The sequence below is a fragment of the Mugil cephalus genome, chromosome 2 (assembly GCF_022458985.1).
Source record: "Mugil cephalus isolate CIBA_MC_2020 chromosome 2, CIBA_Mcephalus_1.1, whole genome shotgun sequence".
Classification (NCBI taxonomy): Eukaryota; Metazoa; Chordata; class Actinopteri; order Mugiliformes; family Mugilidae; genus Mugil; species Mugil cephalus.
Window position 1 is genome coordinate 966,298 of NC_061771.1, and position 19,622 is coordinate 985,919.

General features: G+C 37.2%; 2 protein-coding genes across 6 annotated transcripts; one reads left to right on the forward strand and one right to left on the reverse strand.

Moving 5' to 3' along the window:
• Positions 1 to 690: 690 nt before the first annotated feature.
• On the forward strand, positions 691 to 4,551 carry mb (myoglobin). Of its 2 annotated transcripts, XM_047575888.1 has the most exons (5): positions 731 to 848; positions 1,748 to 1,993; positions 2,540 to 2,640; positions 3,185 to 3,404; positions 4,075 to 4,551. In XM_047575888.1, the coding sequence occupies exons 3-5, from the start codon at positions 2,558 to 2,560 to the stop codon at positions 4,213 to 4,215; spliced, it is 444 nt and encodes a 147-aa protein (XP_047431844.1). In that variant the 5' UTR covers positions 731 to 848; positions 1,748 to 1,993; positions 2,540 to 2,557; the 3' UTR covers positions 4,216 to 4,551. The 2 variants fall into 2 exon arrangements, with proteins under 2 accessions (XP_047431836.1, XP_047431844.1); XM_047575880.1 differs by lacking the exon at positions 1,748 to 1,993 and having other exon boundaries at positions 691 to 848.
• A 4,578-nt stretch (positions 4,552 to 9,129) lies between these two features.
• pane1 (proliferation associated nuclear element) lies at positions 9,130 to 14,529 on the reverse strand. Of its 4 annotated transcripts, none has more exons than XM_047576845.1 (7): positions 14,431 to 14,529; positions 14,294 to 14,341; positions 12,222 to 12,298; positions 11,338 to 11,436; positions 10,747 to 10,826; positions 9,805 to 9,896; positions 9,130 to 9,407 (listed from the first exon to the last, which is right to left on the reverse strand). In XM_047576845.1, the coding sequence occupies exons 1-7, from the start codon at positions 14,488 to 14,490 to the stop codon at positions 9,351 to 9,353; spliced, it is 513 nt and encodes a 170-aa protein (XP_047432801.1). In that variant the 5' UTR covers positions 14,491 to 14,529; the 3' UTR covers positions 9,130 to 9,350. The 4 variants fall into 4 exon arrangements, with proteins under 4 accessions (XP_047432801.1, XP_047432773.1, XP_047432783.1 ...); XM_047576817.1 differs by having other exon boundaries at positions 9,130 to 9,366; positions 14,431 to 14,527; XM_047576827.1 differs by lacking the exon at positions 14,294 to 14,341 and having other exon boundaries at positions 9,130 to 9,366; positions 14,431 to 14,493.
• Between the last annotated feature and the right edge of the window lie 5,093 nt (positions 14,530 to 19,622).

The window sequence follows — 19,622 nt, forward strand, 5'->3', positions numbered from 1 at the left end:
GAATAATAAGTCTGTGGTCTGTCCTTATCCACTCTGGTGCTTCATATGAACAAATGTATTAGTCAAAGTAAAGTGAGAGAAAGGCATTGGAAAGCTGCCGAACACGGGCCCATTTGTGTACTTCTTATTTGATGTGCATACAATGTTAAGTGTGTAATTGTCATGCTAATATTAAAGAGTAACCTCCTTTAACATTCAGGTTGAACTTTATTAGATACCCAAGGACAACAACTAAAACTAATCTCCTCTCATGGATATAAATAGGATGAAAAAAACTATTTCAACATCAAGGCGGGGTTTATGGGAGAACAGATGCATGACACACTAGCTACATCTTGCCAGGTTGAAATACAGCCATTGCAGTAATTTCACTTCATGCTGGGTCTAAAAAAAAACATGCTCTCCTAAACCACCACGAAGCCCAGTGTCGAGTGGTTCTCTGCTTAAAGTCATTCCTCCTCTCACAGCAATACACAACAGTGTGCCTGTAACAAAGGTAAAGCATTCATTTACATTGAAAAGAGAGGGTAAAAACATCAAACTGCTTTCTGTTTGAGTGAATCATTAATGAGAAAAAAATAGTTAAATGAAGGGTTTAAATAAACTGCCCTTTGTGATAAGTAATCACATGACACATAATGTTTGTGTATAACCGGTGTGTTTCAACCTGAAGCTTCAAGGTGTTGTGAAGGTGATCTGAGGAGAAGCAGTGAGAGGCAGATGAATGGGAGGGCTGGAATAATTTGGTGACAGGACAGAGAGGGGGTATAAAAGGTCAGCTTTAGCAGGGGACAGTCAGGCCAAGAAGAATTTGGTATAATCACACAGGATATTTTTCTACCTTGCAGGTAGGTAATGCCTTTCATTAACTGTTTTATCATTGAAACTTTGATGAAATATGCTGATTTAATGTATCCTGACACATAATAGCTACAACGTGGAGGGAAAACAAAATAATCGGTTGATTCAAATTTAATTAGAGTTTGAATTTAAGAACTGCTGGACAAAAATGCAAAAATAATAAACACTGCACAACGGGTAAACATTATGTCACGTTCAGGATTCAAGTTTTATAAAATAAAATGAAAGAAATAACTAATTTCAGAGTTCAAAAGTGACTCAGTTAAGAAAACATCTCATCGACAACAACACTGCTTAAAGAAATTAAGTAAAAGCTAACTGTCTCTGAGGACAAATATATTTGTGTTTATACAAAGCTTTCATCCCCTTTTACGGTATTCAGCTTTTTTTTCTTTTTTTTTTTTTTTTACATAATAATGTAAATGAATTAAACATCTACATTTTAACATGTGGGATTTCACAGGTATTTATCTTCCTCTAGTCATAGTTGATGCACCTTTGGCTGCAATCACAGCACTGGAAGTCAGTGTGATCCTCAGGATGGCACATCTAGACACTGCAGTTTTAGTCCCTTCATCTATGCAAAAGTGCTCAACTTTTGTGATTAATCCAGTAGATTTCCTCAGTAGATAGCCTGAGTAGATGTAGACTTCACTGACTTCATGTTTTTTTTTCTCCCAAGTACTTTTTGCAAACCGCAAATCAGATTTCCTTCACAATATCCATATACTTTGCTGCATTCGCTCTGAATAATAAATACATAAATAAAAATACATTTTGGATCAGACAAAGAACCTTCTTCCACTTAACCTTGAATTCTCCCGTCTCCAGTGATTTGTGAAAAGCTTTCTTCAACAGTGGTTTTCTCTGTGCCTCTTTCTCATAGAGCTGGTGAAGGAGCTGTGCAGCTATTGTTGCGTGTAGAGTTGCTCACATCTCAGCTGCTGAACTTTTTAACTCCTTTAGAGGAGTCACAGGCATCTTGGGGACCTCAGTCATCACTACTTGCACAGCCACTCAGTTTGAGAGGACACCTGCTATATGCGTACCCCATGTCTCTCCCATTTCTTAACGATGGACTCCAAGATACATTTAGCAACGTGGAAGTTTTGACTGGGCCTTCCAGACACAGGTGTCTTTATACTACAGTTGAGACACATTCACTGCACTTACGTGATTTCCATTTCAGTTTAATAAGACCAGTCACTTTTAAAGGGTTCACTATTTATGTAACATTATGTATTATTAATTAACTGAAAGTACTTTGTAGAAAACTGTCTAACTTTGACGTTATAGTATTTTTTTGTGAAGCATTTTGTAAAGTCAAATTACACTGACCTTGATTTCATTTATAAAAGCAATAAAACAAAATACATGAAAGGGGGTGAAATCATATTATCTTTACACTGCACATGCTATTTACAGACTCATGACAGCTTTAAGAGCATTAAAACCAGCTGCACATCACCACAATAAGATTATGTTAGACTAACTGAGAGTAATGTATGTGTATCTCTCCAGTGAGGACTAGCCCTTGAACGAAGTGGTTCTTGGCTCATGGCCATTAAACGGAAAAGCAGGAGAAATGAACACAAACATCATGTGAACAGAAGACTTTGCTTGTATTCCTCTGATAAACGTGATGTAATGTTTTTTTTTTTTACTCCTTTCTCATCAGACTACCTATCCTTGGAAAATGGCTGACTTTGACATGGTTTTGAAGCACTGGGGTCCAGTGGAAGCAGACTATGCTACCCATGGGAACATGGTTCTGACCCGGTCAGTAGCTCTGGCTAGATAAGATTACTCTTTCCTGTAGGTCAGACTGTTCTCATAGCTGAAGCCAGGATTTGAGAAAACTGAGGTCCACCCAGTGCCACTTAAGATGTCTTTAATTGTTCTTCAATTGGACACTGTTGCCCTTCTCATGCAATGATTATGATAATTTCATTTGTATAAATATGAATAAAAATAGTACTAAATAGTACTAAATTATTTTAACTTTAAGGGCAACAACATATAAGTATTATCAGTATTAGTATTAATAATAGTGGTATTTAAAACTTAGTTTGTTCCTGTACATAAAAAATAGAAACACAACAATAAGACAATCTGAACAAAAACTGATAAGAATGATCTTCACTTAGTTGATGGCAGAGCAGGACAGGTGTACCTGATAAAGTGGCCACAGTAAAAATTATGCTACAGATTTTGGTGCACAATCTTTGGTGTTCTCTGTCATTAAGGTATTTATGGCTCAGTGGTATTTATGGCCCTGGCAATAATATTTTTGCTGAATGTTTAATTTCCCTGTCCTTTACAGTTTATTCACAGAGCATCCAGACACTCAGAAACTGTTCCCAAAGTTTGTCGGCATTGCGCAGGGTGACATGGCTGGCAATGAAGCCATTTCTGCCCACGGCGCCACTGTGTTGAAGAAACTTGGTGAACTGCTGAAGGCGAAAGGCAACCATGCTACCATCCTCAAGCCTCTGGCTAACACCCATGCAAATAAACACAAGATCCCCATCAAGAACTTCGAGGTAAGGTCTTGATGTCTAAATTACAAAACAGAATTGGAGGTAAAAAGAAAACAAAAACAAACAAAAAAAAACACCTAATAAAGACTATGTACCTTGGACGAGCAAAATTGACACTGAAACTTCAAGGAAGTACATTTTAGACACATCAATGGAATTTGCCCCTCAAATGAATTTATATTTAAAAAAAACAAAAAAAACAATTTGATTCACAGATTTCCCATATATATAACACCAGTGTCAATGATAAAGAACACATTTCTTTATATTGCAAAATAACAGTAAATAGTTGGAAAATTTGGATTAATTTGGAAGATTTTATACGTTAACCTGAAATCCAACTCCCAAAACAGAACTATTTATATAATAATTCATAAATAATCATATATAGAATAATTATTTATTTATCATTCGTAACATTTTATTATCAGGAAGAATGAACATACATACAATGAACAGTCATACGTTTCCTGAAAACTGTTTCTGATGAGATTTAGTCACTGTATATATTAGATGTTATTGTGATAAGAAAAACAGCAATAACCACAATGACAACAGAACTGAAGGTGAAGCTGACATGCAGAAACTTTCCTTTATGTGTCCTATTACATTAGCCATAGTAATACACAGGAGGTATATATAATTTTCTCTATTTTTTATTTTTCCTCTTCAGCTGATTGCAGAGATTATCGGCAAAGTCATGGCAGAGAAGGCAGGACTTGATGCTGGTGGGCAGCAAGCCCTGAGGAATGTGATGGCTACTGTGATCGCTGACATTGAGGCTGAATACAAAGTACTGGGCTTCAAAGGCTGACGACAAGCAACCCTGGAGTTTGAGGGCAGACAAGAAAAGTGTCTGTTTAGAAGTGCTTTATAAAAAATCCTCCTCACAAATGAAGCAATCACACTAGAAATCAACTGCATATTAATATAACTACAGAGTTGAAGATCATAAAGAACGTAGTAAGCTTGCTTTTATTGTAGGGTGATACTGAACAGCATCAGATTGTGTCGATTTTTCTTTCATCATGCTGAAAAATTAACATCTCCACTTTAACGAATTTCATGATCTGACATGATGACAGCTACAAAAATGTAATAGTACTGTAAATCATTGTCTCCTATTACCAATAAACTCACTCTTGCTCTACTCTGCCTATTATCTCATCATCACATACATGCGATTATTCAGGTGTTTCCTGAAACCTATTAAAATCACAAACACACCTGATGAATCTGTTATATTTATTACCTCCAGTATCCCCCTCTCATCCTTCTATACAACACGACTATTATGAATCAGTTCCACTAATAATGCACTATTAATTATAGAGGATTAAGGGACGCCTCTCATGAGAAGTGAATGACAGGTCCGAAAACAGACGAGCACATTGTTAGAGTCATCAGATAGTCCAGATGGGAAGCAAGTCAGGACTACAAGAGTTTAATATCAAGTATCTGTGTGCATGCTCACACACTCACAAACAAAGGTACACAAGCATATAAAAAACTGAAAACCTGGAGGAGTGTCACCAGAGACCATTACACATGGTTTTATCTTTCGGACTCAGTTTCCATTTGTAGTCACCTGATACATGTGGACGTGACAAGGCAGAGCTTTTTGGCACAGTTCTTCTCGCAGGGGACTATTAGAGGCCTTATCTCCTTCAGCTTCCTGTAAATTACAGCCCCTCTACATTTTAACAGTTAATGCTCCTCTTCATTTCCTGTCCCTTTGTTAAAGCTCACCCTGTTTTTCTTTTTTTTTCTTTTTTGTAACATAAAAATACTATGTGAATCCACGCTGAATGTGATCAACACAAATTTGCAACCCATTCACACAGGTTGCACAAGTATCTGCGAGCAGGTTGTTTCTTCGTGTTTTGTCTATTTGATCGTCTTTTAGAGCCAGAACACATGAAAGGATTCAGTGTTTCACAAGAAAAAAAAAGATCCACACTTCACACACTGAGATGGAAAAGTAACTGTGTCACTGATAGAGAATTATCCAAAAGAGAGAACACAGGAATCCAATCAGAAAAGGATGCTGTGAGGTGTTTCCAAGGACAAAGGCCATCTTTAAACCACTCAACAAGGGGAACAAGAACGAATGTCACCAGCACTTCACTGTGCAGTGACAGGATAAAGGGTCCAGTTATTGATCTACATGAACATTATATTTTCATAAGATGGTGAATATTATTTACTTCTCCTGACGGTGGTGTTAAGGAACTGATCACCTGAAAAGGAAAAAGCTCCATGAGTGATGCCTTTTCAAAAATGACATACAGTGGTGTGAAAAAATTACCCAAGCAAACACAAAATGTAGTTTTTAAATGAAGGTTTTTATTATTAAAGAAAACTACATCCAATCCTACATGGTCCTGAAAAAAATTATTGCCCCCTAAACCTAATAACTGGTTGGGCCACCCTTAGCAACAACAACTGGAATCAAGTGAGTCCTTTACAGTGTTGTGAAGGAATGTAGGCCCACTCATTTTTGCAGAATTACTGTAATTCAGACACATTGCAGGGTTTTCAGCATTCTCCTTCAGGATTTTTTTGGTAGACAGCAGAATCCATGGTTCCATTTCTCACAGCACAAAAGTCTTCCAGCAAGCAGCAAAACAGTCCCAGATCACCACACTACCACCACCAGATGTTACAGTAGGTATGATGTTCTTTTTCTGAAATGCAGTGTTGTGGCCTGTTGGATGAGTCATCGCTGCGTTCATGGGGTCGTTTTGGTCGTCTGGCCACTCTTGGGAAGGTTCATCATGTTTCTTGGAGGATTGCTGTGGCAATAATCAGGCCTGGGTGTGTGTCTAGAGAAATTGAACTCATGTGCTATAAACTACAATTAAGTTATGTTTTAACAGGAGGGGCAAACACTTTTTTACACAGGGCCATGTAGATAGATTTTCCCCTTAATAATATAAACCTTATTTTAAAAACTGCATTTTGTGTTTTCTTGTGTTATATTTGACTAATATTTAAATTTGTTTGATGATCTCAAACATTTTTGGTGACAAACATGCAAAAATAAATAAGAAGTCAGGAAGGGGCCAAACACTTCACACCAGTGGAAAAAAAATAACAAAGTGACAATTTATGAATGAAAGTATTTAATATGAGTAAATGATTGTCATTCCTTGTTAATTATTTGATAAGTTTGATAGGTTATTTTTCCTCAATCACTGATCTCTTTATTAACCTTTACTGGAGATTACAGTGGATGTGGAAACTTACAGGGCCTACAGGAGTTTTATGTAATGACGCACACACATAAAGCAGTGCTATTCTCTGTCCTGGAGCAGTGGCAGAGATCCATTAGACAGTAGCTGTTAAAATATTTATCTGGGCCGTAGTTATATTCGAGTTTATCTGCATACAGAGTGAAGACTGAAATCAGATCTGGAGATCTAACTGGAGACAAATTTGGAGATGCATGATAATGCCTGGTCCGAACATATGTACGTAACGCTGATCACTTGTGATCCGATGGCCCAGATCAGATCTAAACACAAGGTCTGAACAGGCCTAAGATATCAGCATTATCACTGACATTCCTCTGTCCCAGTGACTCCTCATTGTCCTTCCAGTTCCTGCAGTGATGCCAAAACTGTGTTTGGTTAACGGGCCTGATGGATAATTGCCATGATGATAGACTATTATTAGTGTTTGTGTGTATCAGTGCGTGCATGCAGACGTGACACCAGGCACGGAGCCTTTCTCTCTCCCCTTCTCATGTCCCGAGTCTCCACTGCTGATTGAGCTGAGGTCAAAAGGCTTGCTGCTATTCAGCAAACTCAGGTTACTTGCCCATTCAGAGACAAAAGGGACAAACATTACTTTTCAAAGACACTTTAGAGATGTGAAAGTAGAGAGACAGAGTCTGAGACAGAACCTCTCAAATATATTTTGACATTCTCATAAATATCACACAACACTAAAGAAAAGTATTTTTTTTACAAATAAAATGTAAATAAATCACTAGTTATGTTGTGTCAATCATATTGTTCAAAAGTAGCACGTAATGTAATGTTTGGTCACATTTAGGTCAAATATATATTTTTGATTTTAGCATTCATTGTGCAGATAAAGCAAAAATGAGAAGAAGAGGAAAATGTATTCCTTTGCACCTGACACCTTTGTACACCTGGATTAGTGAGCAGTCACGTGCAGCACGTGTCAGTCCTAAAATATGAACTGCCCCAGACCTTGCTACTAAGTGGTTGGCCAGTCATGTTTTTGAAAAGCGTTGCCTTTAAATACATCTCACTAATGGTCCAGGAATACTATATTCACATTCACACTAAAATACATTCTGCAACTTTTAATGCAGTTGTGCATTACTGTCTGCTGGTGGGTGATACTACACAGGTGTTAGACAAATCACCAAAATCCAGTGCTTATATTGTAAACCTCGATGCTGTAATGAATGCACAGCGGCCCTTTGAACATAGTAAACCCAACCCCATTTGAAGGCAAAAGCTAACCAGACAGTTACAATTACCAACTGAGACATCTGCACTGTTTGTCACAGTAAGGAAAGCACAGTTGTGTTAATGATAACTCAGTAACAAGAATGTACCACAACGAACTGATGCAACAACTCCCCTATGTGTAATGCTACGATGAACTGAAAGGTGGTTCATGAGTTCAAGTTCATTTCAAACACTCATGGTAACTGTCCATACCTGAACAGAGCTTTATCACAGCAGGAAAGGAGCCAGTGTAACTAATTACATTAACAATGACTTCATACCTTTTAGGTGAGCGACCTCAGGGCTTTGGCATGAAATGTGCTTTCTCACAGGGGGACAAAACCTTAGGAATAATAATTAAATTTGACATCAGCTGAATTTGTTTTACTTGTGGGTCTGCTATGACAAGTGTCCGCTATGAAAAGGTCTTGACCGGCCAAGCACGAAGCAGAGTCTATGCCTGTACTTTTACCAACTGTGACATGTCAAATGTTTTTCTCATTAGTTTAATTTATGCCTATGCCTCAGTCTGCAAAAGGATTACAGCTGCTTTAGGTGCTTCAGCAACAGTATTTGAAAGAAAGAAAAAGAAAAAGAAAAAATGGCAAGTCTAAATGTTCAAGAAGTTATGTTTGAACACAGAAAAGGCAGCCAAGAACACACATTATACAAGATCAGCAACCCACAAAAACACATGCATGAAACAGTCATGAACCATAGTGCTTTTTTTTTTAATTTCTTTTTGGCTGAGTGGTCATGCATTTATTTGTTAGGACATGCACGTGTAAAGGAGCCAACAAGGTCATAGATATCAGTGTTGTCATTGACATTCCTCCATCCCATTGACTATTTGTTGTCCCTTCAGTTGTCCCATAACAGTGTCTGGTATATCTGCGTGATGGATAATTACCATGATGACAACCTTACTATTTATAGTGTGTTCGTGCACGCATGCAGACGTGATAGCAGGCACAGTGCCTATGGTCACACTCCTTGCACCTCCCTCTTAGGTCATCCAGTTCATTTAGTGATTAAAAAAGGACACATTGAAAATATATTCTATACCTTCTAAAATCAATAATGGTTAAATATATTTTTGTCTCATAAACCATTAGCTTTACCAGCTTATAACGTCTTCACCAGCTTATAACTTCTTCACCTTCTTCTTCTTGGCAATATAAATTATATTTATTTTCCCTATTTCAGAAAACACTACATATACACAGAAAGCAAACTATATATAAATATATATATATATTATTTTATTTTTTTATGTTGATAACCACAGATGTAGCAAACAACATTATCCACTAATGCACATAATAGTGCTAATCAAAGCTTGGCTGGTCCATATCTGGGGGCCAAGTGCATCTCGTCAGGTTTGACAGATATAGAGAAGTAGTCATAGGAACAAGCCCAGCAGCCGCCTTCAGGATGGTCCACAGCCTGTCTGCGGCGGTGCTCACACCATCTGGTGTCTGGAGGGGAGGACAGTACCACATAAAGGCTTTTGAAAAAACTGAAAAAGACACAAAGATATCCAAGTCCAGAAACATTGAGCTAAATAATATTTGTGACAGTTTGCCACGTTCGATTTAGAATTCACCTTTAATACTAGATCAGTCTTTATCAAGTGAAATCACGCGTTTAACGTATGCCTAAGTACACACTGAAAATAGGAAAGGAGGCAGAACTCCCTGTCATACCCAGTTAGTAAGCCAAAATGTTGTGTCTGTAAAGTCTGTTAAGCAGATATCCGCTGGCTTCACTGAAAGTCAAAACCAGCTGTTAAAATAATGTCCATAACGGAATCGATAACTTAGTTTGAAGCTGACTTACACCATGTTCATTTTCCTCTGGAGTTCAATTTTATGTTTAAACCCCTGTCAATGTTTGCAGCTAAAATGAATACATACCATACACTCTGCAAACAGCAGAGGGGAGTGGAGTGATGCAGCCAGCTTTCTGACAGCGTCCAATCGTTCTGTGGGGACTGAAACATTACGAGCTACAAGAGACAAAAATATGAAAGATCAGCTGGTCAGATAGAGACACGGAAAAGGCTGACGTAAGACTGGATCAGTTTCAGAAATATTCTAAGTAATGAAATGTACTGTATAATACAGAGATCAGACATAACATTCTGACCTCCTTCCTAATATTGTGTAGGTCCACTCTTTCCAACAAAAGAGCCCTGACCCATCGTGGTATGGACTTCACTTGACCTCTACAAGTGTGCTTTGCTACCTGGCACCACAGAAGACAGGCACCAGTATAGCACCAACAATACTGGCAGATCCTTTAAGTCTTGTGAGTTGTGAGGTTGGGCCTGCAAGGATTTGTCTAGCAGATCCTGCATATGCTCTATTAGATTGAGTGGGAAAATGGGAAATTTGGTGATTCAGTCAACACCCTGAACTCACTGTTATTATTATTATTATTATTATTTTTTTTTTTCCCCAACAACCATTTTTACTTTGTGGTGGGGTTTACATTTACAGGCTGAAACCAGTCATTGGCAACAGGGAATAACACTTCCATGAAAGGGTTTTCGAGGTCCGCAACAATGCTTAGGTAGGTGATATGTGTCTAGTTAACATCCACAGGGACCGAAGGCAGCATCACACTGCCTACACTAGCTTGCCATCTTCCTTTAATGCATCCTTGTGCTATGTGTTCCTCAGGTAAGTGCTGCAAATGCACCTGTCCACCCATGTGGTCAGAGTGTTATGACTGATCAGTGTATATACAGTGAAAATGGTTCATAATTGTTGTGGTCTATTTGGTCTTTTCAGCTCATCTTTTTTGGCCTTTTTTTGTGAGAAGTGAAAACAAAAGAATTTAAGTCACTGCCGTACCATTAGTGACCATGAAGCAGACTTTTCCTAGGAAATATCCAGGGTCCAAATATTTCAGGGAAGCTTCTGCAGAATGGAAACTACAACAGACAAAATAATAGTGTGGATGTTACAGACTGAACCTTTCCATCGTGTTAGGATAGATTCATACCAACAGTACTTGGATCTTAGGCATATTTATAAAGTACATACAACACTACACAGTACTTCTTCCTGGCAATATGGCAGTAATGCCCCTGTTTACTTTACTTTACATTTAATCCCTTTATAAAAGATTTAAAGGCAATGCACTGACAATTATTCTGTTACCTGTTTAAATACTATGTCCTCTAAAATAAACATTTCTATCCTCTCAAACACTGCTATAGAAGTGGCATTGGTGCAATACTAAGATCATTTATCCAATTAAACACCATAAAATACCATGTAAAAGATTAAAACAAAATAGAAAACACATTTTCATTTGAGAGCATTCCTCATGTTTTTGTATTAGAAATAGTGAATTAAATTATAACAGGGTTTTAAGAGGACAACACAATTCAAGTTTAATTTAGGCAAATTAAAATGCCATGAAGTTGGTTTGAATGTTACCTGAGCTCTGAGGTCAGGTTGATGATGATCACCACCAGGTCTATTCGTGGACGACTCTCATCGTTCAGAGCGGGAAGGGGGAGATTCTTAGACAGTCTCCTGTTTGGTACAATGTATAATATAGACACTGATTGTTTGATGTAAGGCTGAACGATATGGACAACATTTCATATCTCGATATTTATGCAAGATATATTGATATGATATGACTACAGGTCAAGTGAAAACTAAGTGTTTTTCAGAAAAATAAAAAAAGAGGAAAATGCAGTTTTATTGATTAGAACCCTGTCAGCCATCCACATTAACATAAAGTCACCAATAAATAAATTAGAAATCAAGCATTTTACTGCAGCTAGGCTTTAACAATAAATAACATATTATTCTGCAGCTGGTAGAAGGTGAAACAACAGTGCAACATTTTAGTCTTCAAAAGAAAACATAACTGTACACTCTGCAGAAAAGGCATTACTTACAGAACAGAGTGTGTGTACGTGTATGCGTGGTGTGTGTGTGTCTTGTACTGGATTTAATCTGTGTTGTTGATTTGCTGTGATCTTATTATGTTTTTGTCATGAGTATGGTGGTAAAACGTCAATTACGTTTGGGTGATTTGTCCTCTTGTTTTTAGTCATATATATCATTAGAAAAGCAACTAAAATGCACATTTCTGTAATTATTTCTAGAGAGTTTCTCCTGGGGGGCACAATAGTAATAGATTTCACTTATGTACACATAGTTTTGCCACTTGACAGCACTTTGGTGCCCCCTAGCTACTACCCGCATGCCCACTTTCGATAGTTGCTCTAAAGCAAACCAGTTAGCAGGTGTTTCTTCCCACTTAGGGTTCAAGGATCTTTTTCTGTAACAAAGAAAACAATACTCACACATTCAAAGTGATGTTGGCCATCTCAACCAGAGCCTCTGCTAAACTCTGCTGAAAATGCTCCTCATACTCCACCAGCTGCGGCAAAAACACTGGATCAGTAACGTTACAAAACCTGATGGTCATATGCTACCAAATAACAAAATACACTTGGCTGTCAGAGAGGAAGTATTCCTCCTGGCTGCGCAAAACTGGTACCGGCGGTAAGTACGTAGGTAAGTAATTAACTGAGTACTTAGTTTGGCCTTTGGTACTTTGATAGACACATAGATACCCAGGAGAAACACTATGCTGTGGCATGTCTCCTCATAAACTATGAAAACCTCTTGTAAAATGATGGGCAAAGAAACATGCAGGACTTGACATTTTTTACATGACCTAATAGAAGTGGTAACTTATGTGATGTATTCATCGTGCTTATTGCACTTGTGTAGTTGTGTTTAAACTCTTATGAGAAAATGTGTAAATGACTGCACTCCTGTTTTTCTTTGCAAATGTATGTGCTCCCTGTATACTTATTGCGGCTTCTCTACAGAACACATGATCAGGCTTTATACAATTCGATCCTCAGTCTTGTTTAGCTGACTCTTTAACTACTCCATCATAATTCAACACAATTAATAGGCTGTTACCACAAAAATATATTTACAACTACTCATCCTTAATCATGGCCCTATTTGCAAAGTGAAGTGTGAAGGTAAAAAATAAATAAATAAAAAATAGCAATCCATATCTGATCATATAAGCAAAACTAAATGTAGCTGCAACAATTATATTAGACTTCGCAAAGCGTTTCCCCACTTCACTGACGGAAGATCCTTATTGAAGCCTAGATTTTAAGCTTTAACCCTCTATGGTACGCATTATGATGCCAGTTTTTTTTTGTCTTAAAATAGACTAAATAAACATAATCTAAAGAATTTTAAAACACATATATATATATATATTTTTTTTTTGGAAGTTTTGGGCTTCGTTGCCTGTAGGCAACATTGTACCATAACGGTAAAAAATGAAAGAGACCTTTTTTTTCAATTTGAACATCATTTATGTCCTAAACATGTATAAAATATTTAAAAGCATCAACAGGTTACAATATATACCATTGTAAATTTTAAAACATTAGAAAAGGAACTCTTTTGAAGGGTTTGTTGTCTGAACGATGGCTGTAGACAACATTGTACTATTGTGAAACAACAAATTGAAATTAATGTTTTGAAGAGTCAAAGTGTAATACTTTAAAGAAAGTATTCAAACAAAGATCATAACCACTAGAAGTGCGATTTCTACCATCTTCTTCTTCAAAGAGGCATAGAATGAGGCTGAATTCATTCTGTAAATGGAGGCAAATGTGTATAAGCAATTAAGGCAGCCAAAGTTCACTACAATAGTAGACTGTGGTCTACAGAGTATAGTAATAGCCTGAACCTACTGCAGCCAACATCAAATTTATCTTTGTTAAATTGTACAAATCAAAATAAAATTGTGATGAATGGCATGCTTTTGAACATGATACCTAAACACACAATACTCACACAGTCTCATGCTACCATCGTGATTCCATAATAGTTCACTGTTGCCTCAAGGCAACATATGCAATTTACCATTGTGGTACATTGCTGCCTCAGGGCAACAGTTACATTTTAACATGTTTCCATTATTTAAATAGCAAATAAATTGCATGGAACTATCAAAAATTAAAGTTTACTCATCTATTAGTGTGAATATATTTTTTTCCAGATGGAAAAGGGACAGAAAATCATGTTTTCAGACGATTTCTGTGGTGCAAAATGGCAAAGCTGTTTCCTTTGAATTAGTCTGCAAAAAAGGGTTCCAAGATGGTCTCCTGAAAGTCATGCGTCAAATTAAAGCATTGTGATTGGTTCCCTATGGTTTTCCCTCTTTTTGAAAGAATTGCATCATTCAAAGGGATGCATTGTGGAGATTTAGCAGGTCGAAAATGGGTTTGTTGCCTGAGGGCAACAACGTACCAGAGAGGGTTAAAATACACGCTGTTACCTTATCATATCAGAGCAGCTAACACCGAGTTATACGGACTTTAACACACAAACTCACCAAGATACTCGCTGTGTCCAGTGACGGTAGTTTATTAAACGGCCTCAGCTGTGACATGATATAGAAATACGTAAAACGGCTTCAGCTCTGTAAATGTAGTAACAAACACCGAACAACGTTTGCGTCATTTGTTTTACCCGCGCTGCTTCTGCTTCTGCTTCTTCTTCGAACCGTGCGTGTGACATCATTACGTACATGTGTAAACTACCAGAGCCGTATATTAAGAGAGTCTGGCCAACTCAACTCATGGGCGCCATGTTAGTTAATCCGAAATCGCTTATTTTTCACCATTAATGGGCCTATCTATAAATGATATTGCCAACGACGCTCATCCAAGTTTGGTGTTTATATACATAAATCTCCGGTTGACTTTCCAAAACGTAAAACAAAATTAAACGAGAAACTTAATACGCAAGGTTCCAAAACATTTTTCTGTGAGTGTGTGGTCGGAAAACTTTAACACTCTGCCAACCATTTCAAACCATTCATTCATAAAAATTAAATGGTCACCTGTCCGTGGGAGGCGCATTGCCTACGTCACCATCAAATTGAAATAAAATAAGCGTCTTGAAGCACCTTTATACATTATAAACTAGGATGGCTCCAGTTCTACATAATTTCCTTAATAATATATATATATATTTTTTTTATGAATAAGATTACCATAATTAACTGAAAGCAAGTTTACGTATTTTGTAATTATATTTTAGAACTCAATATGGCTCCAACATCTGTTAATATGTAAAAGGCCCTCACTTAAAATTCCCAGCGTCTAATTACCTTAAGTCTCTTAAGTATCTTAAATGAGCCTTTGTAGCCCAATCACCTCATCAGTCACGGAGCTGTGTTTACCTTCTCCTCAGTCTCCCGTGTTCATTTATTGTTCGAAATTACTCAGAAAAATTATAAATAGTGAAAATTAAACTAGTCTAACTGTTATTTAGTATTATTAATAGTATTATCGTTATAAAATTATCACGCTAGCCACATTAACTTAGTAGTAACCGAGGCAAAGGTACATGTAAATTAAATGTGTCTATCTACATGAACATAAATTACATGCACACGTGGGTTTCACAGTAAAAATGGCGGTAGCTGATATTTTTTCGAAGCATTTAGTCTAGATAACTAGCTGGCATCAAACTTCATTTATTCGTTAAGCGGTGTTGGTCGTTTTTGAAATCAAATACACATTAAGGCCGATATGACTTTATTGTTCCTATATAAATCTTAACAAACATCAAAGAGCGACATTGACATTTACCTCCCATAATAGGGAGAAATCAGTTAACATCCAGTTCTGACATCTCCTATACCTTTCTCCGTTTTTGTCCACTGGGGAAACGGTGGAGTTTCCCCCGTCTTTTCCCAGTCCTGTGCTGGAGCCGTAGACTGAGCACTGCGGCATATAACTTTTAATTCAATTTTATTCTCTGTTATTGCCACTTATCTATAGGTGAATATGGTTAGATGTATCTGACATGGCGCCCATGAAGCACGTGACCAGCCCAGAGCCAATCAGCATAGCAGAATAGCTCAGACGGTTCATTTCCTAGTTGGGCAGACTCTCTTTAATATATGGCTCCGTTATCTACGACTGTTTGCTGTCACCTGCAGGCTGCGTGGTGTCTAGCAACTCCCTCTTGTTCAATGATATTTAAAGCGCCTAATTTTAGTGTTAGTAGCTAAAACACAAAACACAACTTTATGTTGAATTCAGTCTGTTATACTGTGTCCAGAGGGTTACATCCACATGTAACCACAGTGGTATAATGCATGGACTATCTCCTACTACCTATAGTTTTAACTCTTTGATCTGGATATTGTCAACTTTATGCCAGAATTTGAGTCTCATCATATTTTGTCAATGTAGAAACAACATGAGACCCCAACATTTAAATATATAGGCACAGTTAGAGGTATTTACATCCCTCGGAAATTTTTGACATGTCTGCTTAATAATGTAGATAACACAAACATACAAATGAAACAGAAATATTATACCATTGTATTTGTTTATTCAAGAAAATGAATCTCTTGTACATATTTGTGAGGTCCAAATCTTATTTTCAGTATCTGGGGTGACCTCCTTGTGCAGCAGTAACAGTAAATAACGCCTGATATAAGTTCTGATCTGTCATCTACAGGAACTGGGAGGATTTTTAGCCCATTTCTCAGTCCAAAACAACTTAATTTCTGAGGTGTTGGTGGGTTTCCTTATATGAACTGCTTGCTTCAGGTCCTTCCACAAGATTTCTTTTGAATTATTTTAGGCCATTCCAAAACATTTAGTTCTTCTTGAACCATTCTTTTGTAGAACAACTTGTGTTCTTGGGCCACAAACTACTTACAGTTTTATTTAATGTAATGTGGCACTGGTAAACCAGGTAAAATTCCTGTGTACATGTATATTGTCCTGATTCTGATTCTTATTAGTGAGTCAAACCAAAATAACTCCCAAGCGCATAGCATAGTACAGCATGCTGAGTTTTGGCACAATGAGGTTGGGCATTGAATAGATTTCCCCTAATCTGATTGAATTGTCAGAGAAGAAATGCCAGAATAAATCATAAAATAAATTGGCTAAAATGATTCATCAAGAACCCATCTTCAATTTGGAACTTTATAACAAACTTTATTTTCTCTAGATTGGGAGGCCTAAACTTCCTTTTATATTGTAATTACAATGTAAAAAAAAAAAAAAAGTCCCCCTCAAATCCAGTTTTCATAAACAGACGCTTCTTCCTTGGTCATTGAGGGCTGAAAGATTTTTATTTGTCATTTGCAACCATTCAGAAGCATGAGATATTATGGAGCGATATTATGCACTCAGGTCACGGATTGTTACCCATATAATATATAGATACTAAGTAACTATAATGTAGGTACTAATACATAGTATATAGATACCAGTAAACAGTGAAAACAAGGGATAAAATAAGATAAGTGAGGTAGAAGTATAAATTAAAAGACAGTAACAAAATGCATGGAAGAAATCGTCAGGAGTCCGCATTCAGAGCCTCAGAGTGATCTTTATTGCGAGTAACAAAGGAGAGCAACGTTACAGCGCACACAAAGTACACCACAATGCTACTCTAAAGTGTAAATGCCTTTGTTCTTGTCTTTTACAGTTTTGGGGTCTCACAGGTCACACCTTCTGTCCATCCCCTACCCCTCATTTTAACCAGTCACACCATTAGAAATTGTCGTCATCACTGCTGTTGGGCCTCGTGACCTTGGATGCCTGGTGTTTTCATCGTGCTGTGCACCATCAGCCGGAGCATCGTGGTCCTGAGAGCCTAGTGCCTCTTATGGAGCATCATGATCTGTTCCAACAACCTTTTTTATTTTTTCCAGCTTCATCCACTTGCACTTTTTAAGAAATAATAAAGTTTATTGCAAACAAACTGAATTTTACCAAGTGCAACTATTTTCTACATGTTATGTGTCCTTACACACGTGCTCTTGTGAGGTGTACAGTAGATATACTTTTGATTTCAGTGCTCTCCCTTTGTGTTCTAGTAGCATATGCCTGGTGAAGGCCCATCATATCAAACACCATATTATAATCAAACTAATGACATTATAAACAGAGATATCATTGTAATCAATACAATATTATAATCAAACATGACCTCACTGTCATCTGCTTGCGTTTTTCATTTATGTTCTTCTTAGCACATCACAGGCTTTAAAACTACACTACATCACGACTGCTTGGAAAAAGTGCCACAGAGGAGACTCGTGAACATGGAGCAGAGGTTTGTTGCTACAGATGCAACACCAAGGGCCTTCACTACAGGATCATACTGAGGGGATCATACTCCAGCCCCTCACACCCAAGTATGAGAGACCCCACAGGCAGATCAAACTACCACAGAGACTAACAAACTACAGCAGCAGAAGGAAGCAGCAAGGAAAAACAGTTCTCTTGTTTACTTGTTTGTTCTAAAACATGAATAAGGCTGTTGAAAAGTATAGCAATGGAACAATATGTTTGCCTTTGTTTATTGAAGTCAGTTTATTGTTACACAACAGAAAAATGTTTACTAAGGCAAAATATAAAAAAGAAAGGTGTGAAATATAATTCAGAGTAATGGCCAGGCATATTAATATTGTTCTGAATGTGAACGAATATGTTCCAAGTTTTATATACTGAAGAGTTTTTAAGTTTATTCCCAAGTAAGAGGGGGATGTAGCATACTAATGGTGTAACTATCAGAAGAACAATACTGTACATGTGGGTATAATGAAGAGATTGTTAAGGAAAGAGGTGTTCAATGAAGTTGGTCCTTGAAGCATTCCACCTCCTTCCACGCTCCAGTCTGGATGATTCATGTTATAAGTAGTTAATATCAAACAGGTGGTTTTCGGGTTTCTGAAAACGCCAGCCGTGTTAAGGTGGAAAGCCCAAACGATAAAATATTTTACTGTTTACATCTGGACAGAGCACCTTCCCCCATACATCTGACTTTTGGCAAACTAAAACTCCCATTTAAAAATCGGATTAAAAAACAATTCATTCCAGGTTGTAACAAAATAAAAGAAGGGAGTGTATACTATATCTGCAAGGCACTGTAGAACAGTTATGAATGTGTATTACAATGCATTAGTTTCCAAATAGCATGACCTAATGTACCTAATGAGCTGGCAAGTGTAAGTACACAGCCCATGTATTTTTATTTCTGCTATTCTTAAATTGATTTATATATCTGAAAGAAAGACATCTGGCCTTGATTGGGTTTTCTTGGAGGAAATTCACCACTCAGAGCTAACTCACCCTAGTGATGAAATATCTTGAAGAAAACCTCAACAACTCCACTTTGACTTATAGATATACCATGACCTACTGGAGAATCATCACAGAAATATGAAAAAACATTAAGTCTTCTACCCAATGTGCAATCATCAAAAACTATTTTTAAATGGATTTTCTTTTATATTATCGGGTACATAACGTAATCTTGTTGTGCTGGAGTATACATTTAGACAAGTTTCTACCATTTCATTCTCATTTACTTACAAACTCAGGCAAGATTATTTGAAACACAACTGATTGATCCAGGACACCAGCACACCTCATTGCGAGCTCAGTTAATATTTGTATGACAGAATCAAAAGATCAAAGGATTTGTTTCTGTTCACCAGATGACACAGATTATACAAGAGTACCAAATAAAATGATAAGTACAGCAGAAAGGAAGGGGAAAGGACCAGCAGCACTGGACACTAAACTTTTGATGTTGCTGCAGTTTCATAAATAAAATGTTTCATCTAATCATGCTGTAAAAAAGAAAAACAAAAAGGTGGAATAATATGTACACACAAC